At 49.1% G+C, this 21,288-nt stretch overlaps 9 protein-coding genes across 9 annotated transcripts; 4 read left to right on the top strand and 5 right to left on the bottom strand.

Moving 5' to 3' along the window:
- Positions 1-41: 41 nt before the first annotated feature.
- On the top strand, positions 42-1,589 carry POJ06DRAFT_246833 (uncharacterized protein). The gene is made up of 4 exons (XM_056186831.1): positions 42-456; positions 521-588; positions 647-786; positions 839-1,589. Exons 1-4 carry the CDS (start codon positions 437-439, stop codon positions 1,241-1,243), a joined length of 633 nt encoding a protein of 210 aa, XP_056046634.1. The 5' UTR covers positions 42-436; the 3' UTR covers positions 1,244-1,589.
- On the bottom strand, positions 1,590-3,171 carry POJ06DRAFT_246828 (WD40-repeat-containing domain protein). Its single transcript, XM_056186830.1, has 4 exons — positions 3,085-3,171; positions 2,473-3,002; positions 2,332-2,423; positions 1,590-2,279 (listed from the first exon to the last, which is right to left on the bottom strand). Exons 2-4 carry the CDS (start codon positions 2,933-2,935, stop codon positions 1,671-1,673), a joined length of 1,164 nt encoding a protein of 387 aa, XP_056046633.1. The 5' UTR covers positions 2,936-3,002; positions 3,085-3,171; the 3' UTR covers positions 1,590-1,670.
- A 38-nt stretch (positions 3,172-3,209) lies between these two features.
- On the top strand, positions 3,210-3,999 carry POJ06DRAFT_65039 (uncharacterized protein). Its single transcript, XM_056191331.1, has 2 exons — positions 3,210-3,413; positions 3,468-3,999. The coding sequence occupies exons 1-2, from the start codon at positions 3,396-3,398 to the stop codon at positions 3,912-3,914; spliced, it is 465 nt and encodes a 154-aa protein (XP_056046632.1). The 5' UTR covers positions 3,210-3,395; the 3' UTR covers positions 3,915-3,999.
- POJ06DRAFT_246823 (kinase-like domain-containing protein) lies at positions 3,968-5,851 on the bottom strand. The gene is made up of 6 exons (XM_056186829.1): positions 5,709-5,851; positions 5,395-5,638; positions 5,153-5,338; positions 5,076-5,101; positions 4,978-5,023; positions 3,968-4,926 (listed from the first exon to the last, which is right to left on the bottom strand). Exons 2-6 carry the CDS (start codon positions 5,509-5,511, stop codon positions 4,084-4,086), a joined length of 1,218 nt encoding a protein of 405 aa, XP_056046631.1. The 5' UTR covers positions 5,512-5,638; positions 5,709-5,851; the 3' UTR covers positions 3,968-4,083.
- Positions 5,852-6,575: 724 nt separating this feature from the next.
- Positions 6,576-7,211, bottom strand: POJ06DRAFT_236118 (histone-fold-containing protein; the record flags this gene model as incomplete). The annotated part of the gene is made up of 4 exons (XM_056185884.1): positions 6,576-6,605; positions 6,658-6,785; positions 6,844-6,954; positions 7,028-7,211. 4 exons carry the CDS (start codon positions 7,209-7,211, stop codon positions 6,576-6,578), a joined length of 453 nt encoding a protein of 150 aa, XP_056046630.1.
- Positions 7,212-7,757: 546 nt separating this feature from the next.
- Positions 7,758-9,417, top strand: POJ06DRAFT_64871 (uncharacterized protein). Its single transcript, XM_056191329.1, has 4 exons — positions 7,758-8,117; positions 8,184-8,282; positions 8,352-8,740; positions 8,794-9,417. Exons 1-4 carry the CDS (start codon positions 8,028-8,030, stop codon positions 9,317-9,319), a joined length of 1,104 nt encoding a protein of 367 aa, XP_056046629.1. The 5' UTR covers positions 7,758-8,027; the 3' UTR covers positions 9,320-9,417.
- Positions 9,418-9,515: 98 nt separating this feature from the next.
- Positions 9,516-10,562, bottom strand: POJ06DRAFT_266035 (uncharacterized protein; the record flags this gene model as incomplete). Its single annotated transcript, XM_056189126.1, has 2 exons — positions 9,516-10,248; positions 10,306-10,562. The coding sequence occupies 2 exons, from the start codon at positions 10,560-10,562 to the stop codon at positions 9,516-9,518; spliced, it is 990 nt and encodes a 329-aa protein (XP_056046628.1).
- Positions 10,563-15,277: 4,715 nt separating this feature from the next.
- Positions 15,278-17,829, top strand: POJ06DRAFT_64839 (uncharacterized protein). Its single transcript, XM_056191328.1, has 2 exons — positions 15,278-15,974; positions 16,027-17,829. The coding sequence occupies exons 1-2, from the start codon at positions 15,707-15,709 to the stop codon at positions 17,487-17,489; spliced, it is 1,731 nt and encodes a 576-aa protein (XP_056046627.1). The 5' UTR covers positions 15,278-15,706; the 3' UTR covers positions 17,490-17,829.
- Positions 17,830-19,217: 1,388 nt separating this feature from the next.
- POJ06DRAFT_64803 (uncharacterized protein) lies at positions 19,218-21,021 on the bottom strand. Its single transcript, XM_056191326.1, has 4 exons — positions 20,846-21,021; positions 20,628-20,789; positions 20,168-20,581; positions 19,218-20,121 (listed from the first exon to the last, which is right to left on the bottom strand). The coding sequence occupies exons 1-4, from the start codon at positions 20,871-20,873 to the stop codon at positions 19,286-19,288; spliced, it is 1,440 nt and encodes a 479-aa protein (XP_056046626.1). The 5' UTR covers positions 20,874-21,021; the 3' UTR covers positions 19,218-19,285.
- Positions 21,022-21,288: the final 267 nt, after the last annotated feature.

Raw genomic sequence — 21,288 nt, 5'->3', positions numbered from 1 at the left:
AATTCCCTCTAGTTGACGAAACTCAAGTTGTCCCGTTCTACAAAATCCCAATCTGCTGTTTTTCGTTTCTACTACTATGTTGCAAATGGCTGTCATTTCGGCGAACTTCTCAGTAATATTTGAGGGTCGGCATCAGTTGTCGATCCGTGTACTTTCTTGTAGGTGTTTAGGAGTAGTATGACAATCAGATTCCTATGGAAGGATGACTACCCGGACCTTTTGACGTTTACGCGTATCTAGAAAGGCACACGCTGGAGAAAATCAGTCAGCTTGCACGACTTGAAGCACCAGCCCTAACCCAGAGCAGAGCGCGTCATAACTCATCGACGCGTAACTTATTTAAATTTGCATAGTTGCAGCTAGTTTCAGCCGGTACCGCCGATCCATCTTATTTTCCAAATAAAGTCTTTCTTTCTAGGAATAATACAGCATAAAAATGGCTGACGGATCGTTATCGTAAGTATTTAGATGTTACCAAAAGAAGATTGTGTGTGAATAACGCGAGTTCAATGTGATTTAGCACACAGCAGACTTACCAAGACCTGTCGAAGCTTGAGCGCGACTTTGAAATTGCAGAATTGGATATATGTAAGCTCTACGCACTGGATTGTGGCTACCAGGTTAATTTCTGACATCGATTTATTAGTAAGGTATTCTACACAGAAGCTCAAGCCGCTTTATGAACGAAGGAAGGAGATAGTAGAGAAGCTGGAGAAGTTCTGGGGCATAGCGCTGGAGCAGATGGGCGATGATATCGACCAGTATATTACGCCTCAAGATGCAGAGGTGTGAGACGCTACTGATGTTTCGCTTAACAAGTTATATTGACTGGGCTTAGTTATTTGAGTATCTTTCCTCAATCGACGTCGATAGGGATGAGACTGATCCAAGAACTTTCACTCTCACCTTCAGATTTAAGGAGAATTCATTCCTTGAAGACAGTACTATCTCCAAGACTTTCACATATATCGACAAGAAGGACGACAACGAGGAGGAAGACAGCGAGGATATCACTGACGCTAGCCGGATCCGATACAAGTCTTCGAAGGTTAATATTAATTGGAAGAAAGATCATGATCTTACTGTTACACCAGCGGGCTCACCGCCCAGCTTCTTTACCTTTTTCGATTGGGAGAATAGTGATGACGAGAGCAAAAGGGATGTCTTTGCGCAGGCTCATGAAGTCGCCATCTTGATTGCTGACGAATTATATCCAAATGCTGTCAAGCTTTTCAGTATGTAGATCCTCACGTCTGTAATAGTCCAGTAGCTAATCTGCATCGCAGCCGAGGCAGTGGAAGAGGAGGATGAGGATGATGAGGAGGAAGAAATTGATCTCGAAGGTAAATCGCAATTTCGATTGTCCAAAGTGTGTGATAGGCTCTAACATTCTACAGAAGAGGAAGATGACGAAGAGGAGGAGGAAGAGGAAGAGCGTCCCAGAAAGAAATCCAGAAAGTAGACATGGCAGTGTAAGTTTAGGATACGTTACATTAGATCTATTTACAAATATGTTTTCTCATCAAATTTTGTACCAAAAGCTCGTTATCAATTATACTGTACAATACAAAACGAATTGTGACAATTACATACGCGCAAAGACTGTAGCCCCTTTTCATGCAAGTTAAACGTTTGTCTAGGATCCCACAAGCACTATGATGCAAATACTTCTACTTTTGAATTGTTACTTCCCAAATGTTGATATTTCCGTCATCTCCGCCGGTTATAATAATTTCCTCGTTGTCTGGATTAGTTTCATCCTTTTCCGCATTGCCTTCTTGTCCATGTGGCGCTGTAGACTTCCATTTCTTGCTCCAAACAGCCGTATTAATTTCGAAAACTGAGTGAGCATCCTCTTCCTCTGCTATGACAAGCCATTCACCTTTCTTGACCTCGTGATAGACAACCAGTAAACCATCTGCGCCTACAGAAACTATCCTGCCGCTCAGACCACTCCAACTCACCGCGTATATTGGTCCACTGTGACGCTGCGGTAAAATAGCTTCCTGTTGCCAATTCTCTGACACTGGATCTGATCTAAAAGTAGACGGAAAATCTCGAGATCCGACTTTTCCAGTCATCGATTGTCGGCTCCATACTCGAACTGTCTCGTCTGCTGAGCAAGACACTAGCCGGGCTTCGCCCTCGCCAGTCCTCTTATCAAAATCTATGCACCAAACAGTTGATCGATGACCTATTATTTCTCCAGAACAAACCCAATCGTCATCATCCTCTCTCCACAATCGTATAGTGTCATCATATGATGCAGATGCAAGTAACTACCAGTCAAATTAGTACGTGGGTGCCCATGTTCAGGTGCAGGCAACTCACTTCCTCGTTCGGATGCCATGCAACGTGCTTCACGTCCTGTGTGTGGTCTTGTAGAACAGCTAAGCACTCAAATTCTTCATTGCTCTCGTCAGCTAGAGATATTAGCAAATGGCCGCCGAATTTCCGTCAATTTGTGCGAACCTTCCCATATCCAAACACTCTTGTCTCTAGAGCATGACGCTAAGTACGTTCCCTCGCACGACCAATCCACGCATTTAACCTCATTTTCGTGTCCTTCCAAAGAAGCAACAAATTCCCACTCCTCGAGGCCGATACTACCGTTGTCGTCAATGACTCCAGTACTGCCAACATCCTGAGCGAACCGGTCATTGTCGCGTATCCATATGCCAACCGTGCCGTCAAAGCTGGCAGTAGCTAGAACCACTTCTGAGTTGCTGCCAGTTTTCGGCTTCCAGGATACAGATCTTATACTGCGCTTGTGATTACCATCTAACTGTGCGACTGGGAAATAAGTATTTAGGGAATAAATCTGTGCTGACTTATCGGAAGTCGCTGTCGCCAGCAAAGGAAGTGTCGGATGCGGGGCGAGATTCCATATCCGGTCCACGTGCGCTGGAATGGAATGAACCTGCTTAATTGGCATTCTGTCTTGAAAATATCTTTTGAACGCTGACAAGGTACTATCAGGTTCAGTACGTTCAGTTATATGCCTAGCAGCAATGCAGATTAGCTACATATTTCAATATTCCAGTGCGGTTGTCTTTCTGAAAGTGGTAAAAATCATATACATGCCTCTTTATGCTATATTCCGGTATCAGATAATTCACACAAAGTAGTCGTGCGTCGAGCGTCCAGCGATACGTTTCCGTCTTGTCCCAGTGTTATGTTTGCTTTGGACCCTTGCGAGACGTTTGGACTTTCAAACTAAATGGCAAAATGACTGGGCGTCACACGCTTTCAGGCCTCGGTGATTCCTCAGTATTGTATGCATAATGATCTCATAAGCCCTGTCAAACCCGCTGCCAAACTCTCGCGAAATCGCCATGTGAGATGTGAGATCTACGACTCCAGTTTTTGTCAGGCAACTACATCGTATAATAAGGATGCATGATTTTCGTGGAGTGAGTAGGATCGGTATTAGATTTCTGTCATTTGAACTAACGCGGTAATTGCAGTCCACCGTCGAGGATCTCAATCTTCCTCCTGCATTCTCCATCACCCCAGAGACTCCTCTGGAGCATGCTCTCGAACTCTCGTTTGAGCGATCGTATTCTTACCTTCCTGTGATCTCATCAAGAACGCGGTCTCTACTTGGATATTTGTCAGCAGAGCAGCTACAGAAGACATTCAGCTCGCCACCACGACCAAACGACGATAGCAAGAAAGGTGCCCTAGCCTCCGCCACGGTTCGATCCTTCATGCATAGGTTTCCGAAAAAACAGGCGTTCCAGAAGATTACGCCTGATACACCTCTAGAGGAGCTTGAGGAGTTTTTTGAGACTGGACATGATTTCGCGGTCATTACGGACGGAGACAGGAGGTTCGTGTTGGCCGTTGCGGTACCTGAAGACTTGCAGAACTTTGTCAAGCGAAGGCCATCTATTTCATTAGGAAACGCTTAATATGGCAGATGCCCGGGTAGTGCACAGAACACAAGTTGCATTTTCAAGAATCATATTACTCCTGTTATACGATAGTCACTACACGACAAATACAAATGTCATCAGACGGACAACAGCAAATACAAAAATACTAAGTATAGTGTACATGTACAGACAGCGATGAGCTTACTCATTCCTCATTGCTACCATTCTCCTTGCTAGCACTACTAACTCGTGTTGCCGCTCGGACAACTTCCTGGAAAACCATTGCCGCATTACCTTTACTTCCAAATGAGCTTCTCCGTTTGGTAGAATCCGTCTTTGGAACGTCCAAAGTGCCGCTAGTGCTACTTGAGTTGCTTGTGTATTCATAGCTTGAACTGAAGGATGGCATATCTTCATCATCCTCTTCCAGGTCAAGCGCTCTGAGTCTATTGGCAAGTCTGATAGACTCGATAGCGTGAATTAATTTCGATCTGGCATTGAAACCTTCCTTGATAACTGGCAAAAGATCCTTGGTAGTCGCAGTCTCTCCAGAGATCCATTGATGCCGAAGAAGTTCTTTCGACGTATATCGTTTGTCAGGGTTAATCTGCAGCATAGCCAGAATAAACTCCTTTGCGCCCTTGGAGATATCTCTCCAGTACTTCTCGTGGAAAATGACGCCGTTCTCACGGACCTCAATAAGGAATTCGTTTACCGTCTCGCTCCTGAATGGAATGTACCCGCAAAGAATCGTGTAAGTGATGATGCCTAAACTCCAAATATCGCAAGGTTTGCCATGACCAGTACGCATCAAAACCTCAGGTGCAGCGTAGCCGAATGACCCGGCCATTGTCGTCAGTACCTCATTACCATTCTCTAGCATTTTGGCAATTCCGAAATCAGCCAGTACGAGCGTTGAATTATTCTCTGGAGTAAGGTAGAGTAAATTCTCGGGCTTGAGATCTCTGTGAACAATATTTTTGCTGTGCAGGTAGTCGACCGCCTCCAAAATTTCCGACACTGTTGCTACGGCATCTTTTTCTGTGTACTAAGCGTACAATGTTAAATAACTAGTTCAATAGAATCAAGCTCTACTAACCTTGCCCCGCTCAACGATCCTATCAAACAATTCACCGCCCGTAGCCCTATATCGAGTTAGATATTTCAGGACTTCTTCATACGTTGCTTAGCACGTACAATTGAGTAGCAATGTAGTACTTATCCTGTCACAGCTATTAGCATCACGAGCAATTTAAACAACCAACGGCAATCACCTTCGACTCAAACCAATCTCTAAACCCAACAACGTGAGGGTGATCGAGAAGTCTCAGCAAGTCTAGCTCATCCTGGACCATGGTCTCGTGTCCTTTGACATTCTTCTTTAAGATAATTTTGATAGCGACCTGCTCTCCAGTCTCGATGACAGTGGCAGCTTTGACGATACCATACGTTCCGGCACCCTGTAACAGTTAGTCATTAGTTCGGGCCAAGTCCCTGCACTGCTATGACCACTTACAAGAACACGACCAAATTTATAAAGCGATTTCTTTTCATAGGAACGCGGCTGGTTAGAAAGCTTTCCATAGATGGAATACAGGGAGCTAGAGACCGCTTGCTGGGGGTGCATCGACATTTTGAATGAGCACCGAAGACGTCTAAAAATCAAAGCGATTCTTAGCAGATAAGATAACTGGATGATAGGATTGTTCACAGATATAATAGTTGATCCTTGAGATCTATGTAATCTGTTTCAGGAGTTACTTGTCTTTATAGTTAGTTACTCATGCAAACAAGCCTGCCAGGCGACATGACGCGGCGAACGTGGCATACAAAGTAATTCTGGGCTGTTAGTTGAGATAGTTACTCGGTAGTTGCTTGAGGTTTTGCCTGTCGGCAGAATGAGAAACCAGAGAACTACGCTCCCTCTTCGTAATTTGACCCCGTAATAAGCCACCGTTAAGCATGTGCTGGGGCCATCCGAGATGTGGCTATGCAGCGGCTGAGTTTGTGACCACAAAGTTATTTTTAAGAGAGCCGCTTCCTTCAGCCCTTCGGCTACTCTTGACAGATTCGCAAAATCTGCCAGTAAGGGATGTGAAGCACAGTAGTTGATCGCAATGCGCAATGCGGAAATCAACGTACAGTGCATCATTTGTTGCCCGTCAGTGCATCAGCAGGACAAGCCGTATCCGTGCAGCAAAGCACATAGAATTCGCTACGAAATGGTAAAAGTAACATATAATCCGAGGCGCTCTGGTTTTACAGGGCTCCTGAATCGATCGTGTCTCATTTGGCTGTTAGCCAACGACTATCTCGATTCGTCAATACAGTAATTGACTATAATGCAATTAACTCACAATCCAATAGCCGGTTACATGAATGATCAATCACGAAATAAGCATCGCATCGGTGCCTTTGAATCCATGTACTCACTTTTAACAACAAAGCTGCCACTCTACCCACTTGCCTTATACAGGTCCTGACGCAGGGAGATATCAGTGGACAAGAGAAAATATTCTCTAATACGCTTCATTACCGATCTAAGTTTTACCCACCCCTTCACATGTCCACCAGACAAAGAACAAAGACAATTCCAAAATCGTAGCCATAATTATCGTTCGCCGACCAAAAATTAACCGGAGAGTCCAAGACCAATTCCCATTATTGACATAAAAATACACAACCAAAAGATTAACATTACTTCGCCATTGATCGCTGAGCAATGAACTTTTGCAATTTTCAGCTATAGAACTTTTTTCAAAAGCAAGAAACCACTTACCTCTCTGTACTTCGCTAGATAGATTTTCAAGGTCTCAGAATAGTTCTCGAACCCAAGGGATGTCATAGCAAACAAAATGTCTTCGCCGTTGACTGTTTTGCGCTTCTCAGCCGAGCATTTTTCGGACGCTATATCAATTGCGTCAATAGCATGCTCGTGAAGAAATTACTCACATGTGCGACTAACCTTCACTAGTAATAAATGATATGAACTCGCTGACACACTCTTGCATGCATTCCTTGGCTTCTTTCGATATTTTGGCATTTTCGGGCAATGCCATCTTCATTATCCGCGCAACTGTAAGCCCGTTAGCATCAACCAGTTCCAAGACCCTGTTGGTCCATAACAACGTAGTAGATGGTGAGCTTACCATTGGCAATTGGTAACCACTTGTCTTGTTCTTTGACCTCGTAATCGCCATTGAATGCTCCTCCACTTTCACCACCCTCGCCACTATCCACGCCTTCTGCGTTCTCATTCTCCAGCATATCAAGGATATTCGCTATACCGTCGTCGTGCTCTTCTGGCGATTCCTTATTCGGCGATAGAGACATTGTGTCGTGCTGGTCCCTGTGATGTAGAACCGTTACGTCGCCGGTCATAATATCATTTTGTCATTGACCTATATAGCACGAGAAGGTTAGGGTTATCCAATTTACCCGTCGAATGCACACTTACTTGTAATAGACGGCCGAACATACAAAGTTAGCAAGAAATACAACAAAAATGTCTGGTGGTTACGCCCTGCCATGGGTCACAAGCAACAACGGCCAGCTCCAAGAAGCTGGCCTTCTCTTTATTTTGTCTGTTCAATTGTAGATATGCGTTAGTTGTCCGGACTATTAGTCTAAATCCGTAACTAGTGATCCAGACCCTTTGCCCAGTATGTTTCAAACTCCGGATTTCAATCGTTGCCACTGAGCCATACCCGGTGGTTCAGTTTTGAAGTTCGCCAGCGTCTTGGTGTCGACAACTGGGAGTTGCTGCTCATCCTCGCTCGATTCCGACCTCGAATGGCTCGAGTGCTCTCAGAGTGTCAAGAGATCGTTAACGAATACGATATTCCCAATTCAACAAACCTGTCCCATGAACGCCGCATACAGCTGTGCCAGGGGCCGGGAACGGCGACGCGATAGATGATACACGATAAGCTGTGACTCGGTAATCGGCGGCTGAATCGGAGGTTGAAAATTTGTATGTCCCGCGAAACCCAATGCCTGTTCCAATCAGCCCTGCTTATATATATCTCTTATCATTTGGCAGACGCTTTCAATAAATGTTCGCGATCTGAGATCACTAGTGAACTCTTCAATTGAACGATCATAACTTTTTTTCTTGGGGCGCCCAGAAGCGTAATCAATTCATAGAAAATGACGGGCAAGCCGAAGGTCCTGATAATTTCGGATATTACTGAATCGAATCCGACCTATATTGAATTTTCTAAAAAGTTTGAATGCATTGTAAGTATAGCGGTACTATCGCGGTTAGAATTGACTGCATTGTGCTAATATGAATATCGATTGCAGCGATATGTTCCGACGACGAAGGAACAGCTGTTTACAGATCTCCAGTCTGAGAAATTGAGAGATGTAACCGCCATCTGGGCCATGTGGGTTGGGTTTGCTGTATGTAGAAGGGGGCAGAGTTTACTATTCCATTTAATCGATTCTCACAGGACTAACTAATAATCCCAGGAACTTGGAGGAACGATCGAGAAAGACGTATTTGAAGCAATTCCACTGAGCGTCAAAGTCGTCTCCATAGCCCCAGTAGGATATGACCGCTATGACATTGACTTTTTGACTAAACGGGGTATTATCCTGACGAACAATCCTGGGCTAGGGGCCGGCGCCGTTGCCGATATTGCGCTCTTTCTCATACTTGCGACCTTCCGATTTACGACGGTGCTGGAACAGTCTCTGCGTAAGGAGCGCCACGTGTTCAGATCTCGAGAAGTGCTCAATTCGGATAAATTCGTCACGGGTATTCCGAGTCGACGCGAAGAGAACGTCTTCGGGTTTGGTAACAATATCGGTGGCAGAACTGTTACCAGTCCAGGAGGAAAACGATGCGGCGTGTTAGGGTAACTGGGCCAATAACTGGTTCAATTAAATTAATAATGCTGATCGTTTATAGAGTGGGAGCAATTGGCAAGGAAATTATCCGGAGGGTAGTGGCGTTTGGAATGTCAGCACATTATTATACACGCACGCCTCTATCAAACGAGGACCTGGCAACCCTTCCAGCTTCGTCTATGACTGCATATTCGTCTCTAGACGAACTCCTTCCCAACTGCGATGTCGTTGTGCTTTGTGTGCCACTTAGCGCGCGTACATATCACATACTGAATTCCAAGACATTAGCCCTATTGCCGCAGGGCGCCCGCGTCGTGAACGTAGGTCGGGGCGGCTTAATTGACTCGGAAGCGCTCGTTGCTGCGCTCGATTCTGGGCACCTTACGACCGCTGGTCTGGATGTGTTTGAAGGCGAGCCTCAGATTCCAGAAATATTGCTGGATAGGTGGGATATTACTATCTTGCCACATATCGGAAGCGCAACGCAGGAGACCGTGATAACAGCTGAGAACGGCATTATGCGAAATATTGAGAATGTTGTCCTGGAAGGCGGAAGCGGCATCACGCCAGTTAACAAGATCCGCTAGATGAGAGACAGTCGATAGAATGGGAAGACGTGTGTAGACCTGACTTGGGTAATACCGTTTGGAATAATAAATACTAGAACTAGACGATATTCAGATACGCTGGCACGGAGTTACTGTCGTAATTGTATAAATATAATCCGCACTCTTCACAATACTCCGAGACTCCAGTCATGACTAATTGGTATTCATCGTCGAATTAAATCAGTTCGCTTGTGACAGCGGGCAATTCGACCACATCAAATCCGTTTCCGTAGCTCGCGCTCCAATCAAACTCACCTGCAAGCCGGTTCTCGTCCGAAAATGCTTTCAATAACTCGACGGCCTGTCTCCGACCGACTCCATCCTCGTCACTAACAGGAACGGCGCGGGCCGGATTGTTCCTAGTCTTGCTAGTTGCGCCGATGCCGTATAGAAGTACTGGCATATGAATATCTGGATACACAAACGTTCCGACGTATCGAAACGTCAGGCTGATTCTCACGCCGTCAAACTTCATCTGGTCGACGGTCTTTTGACCAAGTGGCCGCTTGTCCGGTTTGATCTCATGCGTGCAAAACTTATTCGTACGCAGCCCCATAACCAGTAGCGACCCATGCTTCAACCCAACTCGCTGACTCATCCGTGGCAAAGGCATGGTCCTTCCCGCGTCATGGTTCTTCCTGCCTTTCTTCTCCCGCAACACGATCGTCCTCTCCGCGCCCAAGCTGAAGTTCACAATATTAGACCCTGGAACGATATCAACCGTTTTATCCGCATGCTCGGATATAAAATCCTCGCCGTCACGGTACAGCTGGATTAAAACGTGGTTTAGCGGGTGTTTGACTTGTTTCTGGATGATATCACCGATGAACTTGACGGATTTGGAAAACGTTTGTGAAATCGTCAACGAAGACGTGTCTGGATCGGTGGGATGGCGGTAAAGCGGGGACCTATATGCCGTCATCAATTTAACTGCATTCCGGACCGTGCTGCCACGGGGAGCATACCATCCAGCGTCATCCGGTTCGCTTTGAATACAAACAAGTCTAGGAACTGGTCCACCATGGTGGAACATTCTGCCCCATTTTATCTCGTTGTTAAGCAATTCGTAGAACAAAGCATCGCTGGTTTCGGAATCAACGAAGTCGTAGATAATGTATGAATCCGCTTTATGCGGAATCTCTGACTTTGTCTGCGAAGTTAGCGGGACGACGAAGATTGGTTGCGTTTGAGTCGGTTCAAAAGTCGACTGCATCATCGCCATTACCGAGAGAAGTCGTCAAGCAAAACACATTGCGAGACCCCAAATATTGCGCTCCCGTGATCAATTCCGGAGGTGACTAATCTCTAGGTTGGATGAGTCGTGACCATGGTAAATGTCATGATCGCCATGCCTTCGAGATACCGGAGGAAATGAGCCGCGCAGGCGGTCAGCCAACCCAGACAGCCGTAGCTGAATCCTGAGGCAATCGGACGTAGGATAAGCGAGGCAGTTGGCAGAAAGACTGTTTCTACCGGAAAATCACTATAAGGCACAGCAGTTTGAGACCATTTCTACGCCAACTGTCTTGCCGTTTAAGGGAGTTTCATGCCGTACTTCTGATATAAATCACAAAGACAAGTGAACGTAGTAAATACAATCACAGTCGACGAATTTTCTGGTCGATTAGTGTTACACGTTACGCGTGATTTGCCATTGTAGAACAAATTGCGGGACTTGTATCCCCGCATTTTCCCACTTTTTTTTTATCTGTTGCGAACATTTTGTCTATACCCAATATATGTAACTCTCTCCAAGGTGAGATTGGCTTCGCAGTACGCACTTTGCATGTATAGTGCCGCAACTCCGTTCCCTACAACTCTCAACCGACTGTTTCATTGCAACCCCAAAAATCGTGCGGGGTAGCTACTGCGACATTGGTTTACCCAAGCTGGCGGGCGCACGTCATGTCATATGCAAGCCATAATGTCATTCACTTTATGCGCCGGTTGATTAGTGATTAGCGGGCTCCAGATTGTGTGCTTGTCACTGTTTCACGCTCATGCTACAGTCACCTAGACGAGCCAACCGCAGAATACAAAGCGTAAGACAGCTGTTATGAGTTACACGACCAACACAACATCTCGTAGCTAGAGCTGGATTAATTTCGTACTGCAGTGGCCCATCTACAAGCCAATGTGCAAACTTTCTGAGTCATTCAAACATATTGAAGAGTTACGTACCCGCCCGTATGGTTAGCGGAATCTATAGGCCATGGTTCCCACAGCGTTTAGAAGTTGCGGACGCGAGCTGTGGGCCGTCAATTAATCTCGTCGGCAGCGTTCGTGTCGAGATCACAACTTGCGGTTCCACTAACACTTAGAGCAGTCAGGCGCGTTTCCCTTTAGAGCCACGCCCAGGCGTAATAATGAGTCACTTGACTAAGCCAGAACAATGGTCAAAACCTAGGCCATGCTGTGGCGGAACGCCACGATTGGTGCCGACTCCCGGTGGCAGTTGGATACCTAGTTTAGAAAGCGATGCCTGATTGTCATGCATGTGGCGTACCTATTTTTCTAATTTTTTTTTTGGCCAAACAAAGGGAGCATGAGTTCACCAATCCGGGCGGATTGCGCTTTCTTTGGATGGCAGACGGCGTTATGCAAAAATGGCTGTCTGCGATATATATTTCACCAAGATTTGAAAATGACCGGGGACCATCTGATAGGTTTGGCCGGTGGCTAGATGTTAACCACTGGCAAAAATTCTCCGGTCTGCATCTAGCACAATGTCCATAAAACTCCGCAAAGTCCAGAAACCCTCCGGCGGTCCGCGCAGCTTCCAAACACAGCCAGAAGACGCCCAACCTGCACAGCTTTCCCGATCAAGCCACTCGGACCGCTTACTATTCCCCAAAAAGGAAACTCGGAGATAGTGCGGATTATTGAACCTTATCTAATTTTAACTTCTGGGAATGGAACCCCTGACATTCGACTCGGTGGCCGGCATTCATTCCTTTGCGATTAAGCTTTTCGGATCATCCGCTGAGTGTCAATTTTTCAGCGCCGCACGGACGGCGAGGTATTTGCGGCCTATGCACATGACGCAAGGCTCGGAAGTTCCTTTAAACCGTTTATGCACGTACTCTACGGACGGAAGGACGAAACAAGTCAGTTAGTTGCATGAGAGCTCGGACTGCCAAAGAGGACAATTACGCACCTTTGGAATGGAAAGTTTCGAACAGATCCAGAGCACCTTTATTGCTTGCTAATCGCGGTGAGACGACGACGGCTATGGCGCAAAAAAAGGTCGTGGTAGGGAGACGAGATTATAGGGCGGGTACCCGAAAGACATCTCTAGCTTTATTGCGTGCAGTTTTATTGCGCGACGTAGGTTCCTGCGGTCGGCAATATTGTGTTTAACACGATGTAATGCCGTATCTCGAGCGATCGAATATCCGCAAAGCCTGACAAAGTTCGACTGGTGTTGTGGTACATGGCGACGGTTGTGCATCCGAAGGGTTGAGCCAGGGCTAAGGACTAAGTGCGACCGGCGTTTCCGACGTCGCACAACGTACACATTGTGTGTAAGCCGTTGACGGACACAAGCATCCAGAGAGACGGTAAACGTCAGTTCATGATGTTTGGCAGAGATCGTCTCTATCTTGTTCGCGCAACTACCGCAATCATCCAAGATCCAGCATTTTCCAAAGCTCTTCTATATTGAAACTTTATTGTTGGCAACCTCAAAACCTTACTTCACGGAGACGGTGCCGTAGCGAGCAATATTCGTGCCGGAGGCGATGCCCCCGCTGGGAGTTAAGCGCCGGCCGGGTCTACCGTTCTTCGCCTACGCATTGGTACCGCACGGTCGCCAATGGCCATCCGGCCGTAGGCGGACTTTTGCTCTATTTTAGATAAATAGGTAACATTGTGTTTTGTGTGCAGGGGAGACGGGTTGAGGAGGTCGGGCCCCCTTGTTTTGTCCAGCGATCCTGTCGGCATGAACGCGCTCGTCAAGAAGAAAAGTAGCCAGACCAAACCACTAGATACGATTAAGAGTAATTGGAATAGCTCTCATATAGTAGTAGTACTGGAAGTGGCAGCCCTTTGCTTGACCACTTTAGGTATGCGCGATCTCGTCTGCTTTCGCCGTCACAGACCGAACTTGCACGGGGATTACGAATATACTCTCTTGAAAGTGGTGCGATATAGCCTTTTCGTGAACGAGACGGACAAATCGTTCGGATGTGCCGAGGAGTTCTCGAATGCAGTGCGGTGCGAACACGTGAGACTAAGCCGAACGGTGGACAATCGAGAAAGGGTTTCGTGGTCAGTAACGCGGGCTCCGGATTTAGCGGCCTCTTTGGGTGATTTCTTCCGTGCGGCGCATTACTCAGTAGTGCCAGCGACGGCGATCTCGCGTTCGCTTGACAGGTGATGGCATGTAGTAATAGTAGTAATCACCAAGCAACTTTTACAATTATATTGCAAGCGTGATACAGCGATGTGATTACAAAGAATTTGGACCGGAGAATGTTATGGAAGCTGCGAAGGTGAGTGATGAGAGCACAGTCGTGCTGCTTCTATGGTTTGCTCTGCCATTGATCATAATTGTGTACATCAAGGTGATCTGCAAACAGACGAACTGCCATGTCGGGAACACAATTGTGCACCGCGACTAGCAACATGCCGTAGCGGCCTTATTACCGACGACATGACGCGATTTAGCGTTCGCTCGGATTTTCGGAGAAGCAGGAAGCTTGCTGTTGGGCAACGTAATCCTGGCGGTGGACGGAGAGTGGCAGTGCTAGACGCGGGGCTCGCGGGGGGACCGACAGGGTGTGACGGAGTTAGTTCATGTCTAGGCAGGTAGCGTGAACCGCTAGCTACAAAGTCCGGCACAGCGATCGTCGTCCCTTGACAGAGAACTATTTTGTGGTTTTATCGACAACTGCTGTATTGCACATGCATTCCCGACAATGTCGATCAACGAGGCGCAGAAAACCGACGGACACGTGGGGAAAATGCAGCCAGGGGCGAGTTTTGGATCTCGCGACGCGCGCGTGTGTTATACATACGGAACAGGTTGTGCCTGTGGGCTATAGCGGCTGGCTGGGTTGTGGATGCAGCGTCTGTTTTGCTGGTTAGTGCGGTACGTTGGTGCGGTTGCAGACAAGAGCCTCATAGCGACGGATGAGGTTCTTCGACTTGCTGGTTTGGGCTGGGGACTGAGGCAGTTAGAGCGAACTTTGGGGCCAGGACCAGGCACAAGACGGGGTTAAGCACGATGAGTCAGCCCGGATGAGGCAAGCGATGTGTGTGCAACCGTTTTCGGGCGCCTGCGATGAAATTTTTGACGTTCGTTGTAGACGTACCGCGATTCGGTGTGTGGACAGAGTGGCAGGGGCTCGTACCCGGTACCTGCTGCAGAGGGCGAGCGAGGCATCGATGACTCGTCTGTCGGTCGTAGTCGTGGTTCGCGTTCGCCAGCGGCGCACAGTCACCGCAAACGCGCCAAACAGTCACCACCGGCGGAGGCCAACACAGGCCGCCATTACTAACTACTAACTGCTGCTACTCCTTACTGTATTCTTACTACTGGTTAATAATACCACACAGTAATGAGTGTGAGCTGGCCAGGTCTGTCTCTTTGGATATATAGCCACCCGCTCCTCCCCCCTCCCCCCTAAGTAAACCCAACTCCCTCCCACTCAACACCATCCACCACAGATCGTAGTTGATCCGCAGCCAGCCCCAGCTCGCCAGCAACAATCGCATCGCTACCTGATCTAATAGTCATTTCTCAGCCCGCTTTCGTCATCGCATATGCCGGTCTAAGCATATATCCGCATAGACACTCTGTACTTAGCGCCCTAACCGCACCGCCCCTTCGTCCGAATAGCCGCCTTCAGCCGCGCACTTTCGCCTGCGGCACTTTCGGTAGCCACGCTGGCCGAAAAAAAGTCTCTTCGCCCAAGCCGTAATCTACCGCCCAACCTGGCGTCGTCAGTCTTCTCCCGCCGCTTTCTTAAGCAGGCGATCTTCCATTCGTCGTCCTCGTCACCACCACAATCTCAGTCTCAATCTCAATCTCAATCTCAATCCCCCACGAGCACTAACCTGTCGCCGAGCTCCAGCACCAGGTCGTCGCATGCCCGCAACGGTCTCTTTCTCGACCTCACCGCCCCACCGCCCTACCAGAGCGAGCTCAGTCCCAGTGCCGCCGCTTGCCAGTCGTCGTCCTTTTCACTTGACGACTCCCACGTGTCCCAGTACCAGCGAACGCTCTACAATCTCGCAGATCTGAGCGGCTCGTCCGGCAACTTTGCCTTCTTGCCGTCTTCATCAGCTCCGCCATCGCCGCCTCCATCACCGCCGCTTTTGGCTCACACGACTTCCCCATCGTCCGGCTCGACATCGTCATCAATGTCCGTTCCATCGCCCGTGCTTGCTCCTACCACCGGCGGCCCCGTGCCCGAGAAGCCATTGGTGGCAACTAACTCTGGCGGTCTCGCGCTGTCGCTCGCACTCGCCGAGCCGCTCCTCTTTCTGCAAGGCTTCGAGAGGGCCGAATACACCAACCGGACGCCGGCAATGCTCCGCGGCACCCTGCACGTGCATGTCACAAAGCCGACCAAAATCAAGGCCATCAATCTTTCTTTTACTGGAAAGGGTCGCACCGAGTGGCCAGAAGGTGCGTACTGTTCGCGTTTCGACGGAATTTGTTTACTAACGTGCGGCGACAGGCATTCCACCAGCGAAAGACGATTATGCCGAGGAGAAGGAGTTGATTTCGCACCTGTGGCCGTTCTTCAACGCCCACTTCACCCCTGATTCGTCGTTCGGTGCCGACTTGGTCGTCGACGCCCGTGGCGGCGTCTACCAGTCGCCCGCCCTTCCTGCCGCAGTCATCCGCGAGCGCGAGCGCAGCTCATCGCTCGGCCGTCGGTCGCTGTCTGCCACCGGCCGTCGGTCCGGCAGTAGGACTCGCGACTCGCTCGATGAGAAGAACGAGAAGCTGGCAGCTGCCAACGCCGCGTCGAACAAAGGCTACATGATGTTCCCGCCTGGCGAGTACAGCTACAACTTTGAGCTTCCAATCGACTCGTCGCTTCCAGAGTCTATTGACTGCCACCTCGGGTGCGTCAAATACATGCTCGAGGCCACTATCGAGCGCCCCGGCGCGTTTAAGTCCAAGCTGGTCGGCAAGAAGGAGGTCACGCTGATCCGGACCCCCGCGGAAGCGTCGCTCGAGGTCGGCGAGCCGATCGTCGTCGCCCGCAACTGGGAGGACCAGCTGCACTACGACATTGTCATCGGCGGCAAGGCTTTCCCGATCGGCAGCACCGTCCCTGTCGCGTTCAAGCTGACACCGTTGGCGAAGGTTCGGTGCCACCGCATTCGCATCATGATCACAGAGAATACCGAGTACTTTTGCCGCAACAAGAAGGTCCACAGGATCGAGCCTGTGCGCAAGTTCCTTTTGTACGAGCACCAGGCGGCGACCGGCACCAATGACAACTTACTTGGCGATCTTGATGACGGCGCTGAGACTGCTGGTCCGATCGAGTTCGAGTTCAACGCGAAGATCCCGGGCTGCAACACCGCCGCGCGCGAGAACCAGAGATTGCACCCGGACACGACGTATCCAAATATCAAGGTGCACCATTGGATCAAGATTGTGCTTCGCCTGTCCAAGACCGATCCTAACGACCCGACCAAGCGACGTCACTTTGAGGTCTCGATCGATTCGCCTTTCCACCTGCTCTCATGCAGGTGCACGACCGCCAACGTGTCACTACCAGCGTACAACCAATTCGGTCGGAGCTCGTCGTCGGCCCTTCCTCCCTGCCCCTGTGTGGCCAACCAGGCCGAACCAGACCAGGACATCGAGCAGCTCAACGCGCAGCCACGACCGGTCCATCTTCTTCGCCGGCCGTCCCTGAACCCGCCTCCGTTCGACGCCGATGTGCCGCCGCCACCACTCGTGACGCCTCCACCAGGCTACGACGACGTCGTCGGCCTCGACGGTGGGTACTTCGGGTCGGCCAATGTCACGGCGCGGGACGATGACGACGACGATGATGACGAAGACTCGGACAGAGACTTGTCGATCGGGTTCTCCCGCATGTCGCTGTCTCCTAACCACTCTGACGTGTCGCTATCCTCGCACACTTCGTCCTCGTCTGCGTCGTCCGTGTCTGTTTAAAGATTATTACGAATTTGGTTCATGAATGGGGCTACACAAAATATTATGGCTATATTGTAGGATTCCACGGGAGTTTGTATCATAGACCTGTTTTTGTGGGTTTTTTTTTGGCGCTTTTTGTAAAATTTACGGCGTTTGGATTGATTTCCTTGTGAATATATATCGATGTACGATTTAATTTATTAATATAAAACTGGGAATCTCTAACTACAAAAGTTGACTATCGTGGGTCACAAGTCGCTTTCCAGGACTTTCGAACAAAAACTTCAGTTACAGAACCACAACGCTACAAATCATTTAAAACTACTCGGATCGTCTTGTTGAGACGTTTCTATTACAAATTGGCATGTGCGCGAATCAACTGAACAGTTCACTTGTGTGAGCCGCTCGCTTGTGACCTACGTTACACGTTTTTGACAATCTGCGAATCGGCCTTGCCAGCTGAATTTTTATGGGACGTCGACACAATAATGTCTCTTTGCTTGCCCGCTAAAGCTGCCAGTGCAAAAAAAAAAAAAAAAAATTCTGGGGTTTTCAATGACGGCTGGCTCAAGTGCCATTGATCAAGTGATCGGATCGGGCGCACAACGCAGGCGGACAAACGGGGGGGGCGGCAGGCATCATGCATGCTTGAAACCAGCATTATGTCGGCGAATCACACACAAACAAATCCGCTTGTCTCAATTCCCTCCGCCTTTCTGAGCAGAAAAAAAGAAGAAAAAAAAATTTCCTCTGGCATAAAAAGGTATTTGACAATGGGGTTGGCACGTGTAAGATTATTGCATTCCATTCGGCGGGAAATTTTTTTTTTCTAATTTTTTTTTTTTTTCAGGTGACCATATGTGGGGTTGGAGACGGAAAGGGGCTTTGGCGTTTTTGGGAGGCGCGCGGCCCATGAGAGGTTTTGCCGAGCGCCGTGCATGCGAGTCGGCAAGGTATGATGGGAAGCAAACACGCGCGATTTCCGATGGCAAGGCTAGTGCAATGCAGCAAGTATCTGGGCTGTGCAGAGTATTATGGCCAAAATACGGTAAACCGCAAGGCATTGGAGGTCGGTTGACGGCTGAAGCCCCGCGTGCAGTATCATGCGTACAGACTACAGAGCGCCTAGCTTCGTCATGCCAAGCGTCCGGATATCCGTGCCGTGAACTCTTGACGGGCCGCATGTTTGCAGGCTGAGTTACCTGCCTGGTCGTTAGATTTTGTTGGTCGCGAACACAATGTATGTTTTCAATTAGGTGCCCGTCGTAAATCCCCCTCCCCCCGTTCCCAAATCGCATGCTAGCCCGTCCTGATTACAGACCCGTTCCGTGTTCGTTACAGCCATCAACTGTTTGCGCAGACGCAGACCTCGTCACCGTCACCACAAGTTCGAGTTCAAGTTCGCGCTATGTCCATAACAATCACGATCTTTCTGTAACTCGAATGGGCGCGATATCTCACGGTGTACTTAGTGAGCTTTATTTGCATGACGCCTGCGCTCATGTATCTTCGCTTTCTTATTGGTCAGTTCATCAATAGTGGCACGTCAAGTGTTGATGAGGCCTACTTGAATTTTCATGGCACTCTCATCTCATTTTTTATCGACATGGTTGGCTCAGTATTACCAGCAATTATATCGCGAAGACAAACAAATTCAATTGGGGTAGGCTACCTATAAAGTGGCGGGGCATTGTTCCAATCCGTTGTACTGAACCTGACCCGTAGTAAAAGACAGAAAACACTTTCATCATATCAGTCCTAGCCCCCCAGCGCCAATGTACCAACCACGCCAAAACAAAGGACCGCTGACGCCGTCACGCCCTGTCATAAATATTCTGCTTTTCGTCACGCCAAAACGATACTTCAAAGGCCGAGTAAGTCTCTATCGGCACATGCTTCTTCTTTTGCGGCCCCACCGCTACGACTTCCTGGTGCCTCCTGTTCATTTTCTCCCTGCTGATGTCAATGTCTGAATCGGCCTGTGCAACCGGCGGATCCAGAATCACGTTGCGCAGAGCCCAGCTCTGGGACCCGGTGATCTGATTACGGTTATACACCGACATGTGCACGGTTTCCTTCGTGACCAGGTCCGACGGGTTTTTACTGCGAAAAAAGACGTACTCCAACCACCTTAGCCACCGCACAAAGAACCAATCAAAGTCCTTCTCCCACGGCATGTAGCCGCAGACTGTGCGCGGCCAGATCCCGAGCAACAGGAAGAACATTCCAATGCCGGCAAATACGTTTTCGATCGGACCGCGGTACCACACTGGTTCTTCGCGCTCTGCTAAAAGGCTGGCCCTGCCCCCGTAGATAAGCTCGCCGTCCCGTCTCGTGTGCGCGGCGCGAACGTCGACATGCAGATACTTTTCGTCAAAGTCGAGCATTTGCCAGCACTGGCCAATCATCCAGATCAGCGTGCCGTCGCACAACACGTTTGGCGCTTGCGAGTTCCAAGGAGGCGGGAGCAAGTTTGAGAACGGAACCAGCCCGGACATGGGACCGCCGCCGACGTTTAAGTGGGCGCCCGTGAACCAGACTTGCTTGTAATTTTGAAAGTTGGTACCCTTCGGATCAAAGAACCACAATGTTGGTTGGAATACCGACCGCAGTTCGTCCAGTGCCAGTGCGTGGAACGCGTATTGCACGTCTACTCCCATCAGCAATGCAGCCACAACCAAAACAAATCAACATACTCGAATTCAGCTTCATGTCCAGAAACGCGTAGACATCAGCCTGCCACGGAAATACGCGGGGAATCCCCAACGACCCGACAGTATCAAAGCAGCCGATGACCTTAACTTTAATCTTCTCGCCATTCTCCTCGGGCAAGATCAAGACGCCATTCGCGGCCAAGGTCGACTGCAATTCCTGCAGGGCAGCGTTCTTGGCAAAGTCCTTCTTCATGAACATCTTAAACACAGGCACGAACTCTGACATGCCCGGTTTGCGCAGAATTCCAAAGTCGAGGACAAAGCTGCACAGGGCGCGGACCATGTATGAACCCCTGGAAAAGCCAAAGAAGAAGATCTCGTCACCGGGAAGATAGTTGTAGGACAAGAAACTGTACACATCTTCCATCTGTTTCACAATCCCCTCGCCAAACGAACCTGCATCAATTAGGACCCGGTTCACAGAGCAGGTGGGAAGAATTACCTCCAAGAAACCATGCGAGTGGACCACCATACGAACCGACACCCGGATGATAATACACAATCTGCTGGATACCATTACCCGCGACGGGCTTGATTGCCCGAGCCAGACGGGACACGTTCGACGGATTCCGATGGTCCTGGGTCAGTGAGTTCTGCCAAGTTCCTGTGCAAGTCGTCAGTCTCGAACCCAGGGCAAGCGAGATCAAGTTGCCAGCATACCATCGCAAAGAAGAATGATCCGCTTCATGGTGCAGGGGATGACAGCAAGCGTAGTAGTACGTCAGATCTTCACGTTCCGCGTCCTCGTCAAAGAAATTAGGCGGTCAGCCAAGCTGTTTATATAATCGAACCGGCGGGCCAGTGGGCCAGCCGCCCGGGCGACTTGGTATTAGTTCGCATTTGCTTATCACGTCTTGCTCATGCATGATCTCACTAGCTGGCTGTATCCGGCAGCTGAAGACATGTCTCACCGGCATCTGAATGCCGTACGTAACATCCGCGTGGAGGACGTGGCTGCCAGATGATCGCCATGCATTTAAGGTTTTACGCGATAACTTGAATTCCCGAAAACCGAATGGGTTTTTTGATTGAACGGGAAAACTGAGGGATTTCGAGTAAGCGGTCCCGGATTCTGGAATAGCAAACGGGGCGCCAAGTTCCGC

This window comes from Lipomyces tetrasporus, assembly GCF_029532465.1.
Source record: "Lipomyces tetrasporus strain NRRL Y-64009 chromosome Unknown POJ06scaffold_2, whole genome shotgun sequence".
Classification (NCBI taxonomy): Eukaryota; Fungi; Ascomycota; class Lipomycetes; order Lipomycetales; family Lipomycetaceae; genus Lipomyces; species Lipomyces tetrasporus.
Note: the sequence above shows the minus strand (reverse complement) of the source record. Positions and strands in the feature narration are given on the sequence as shown.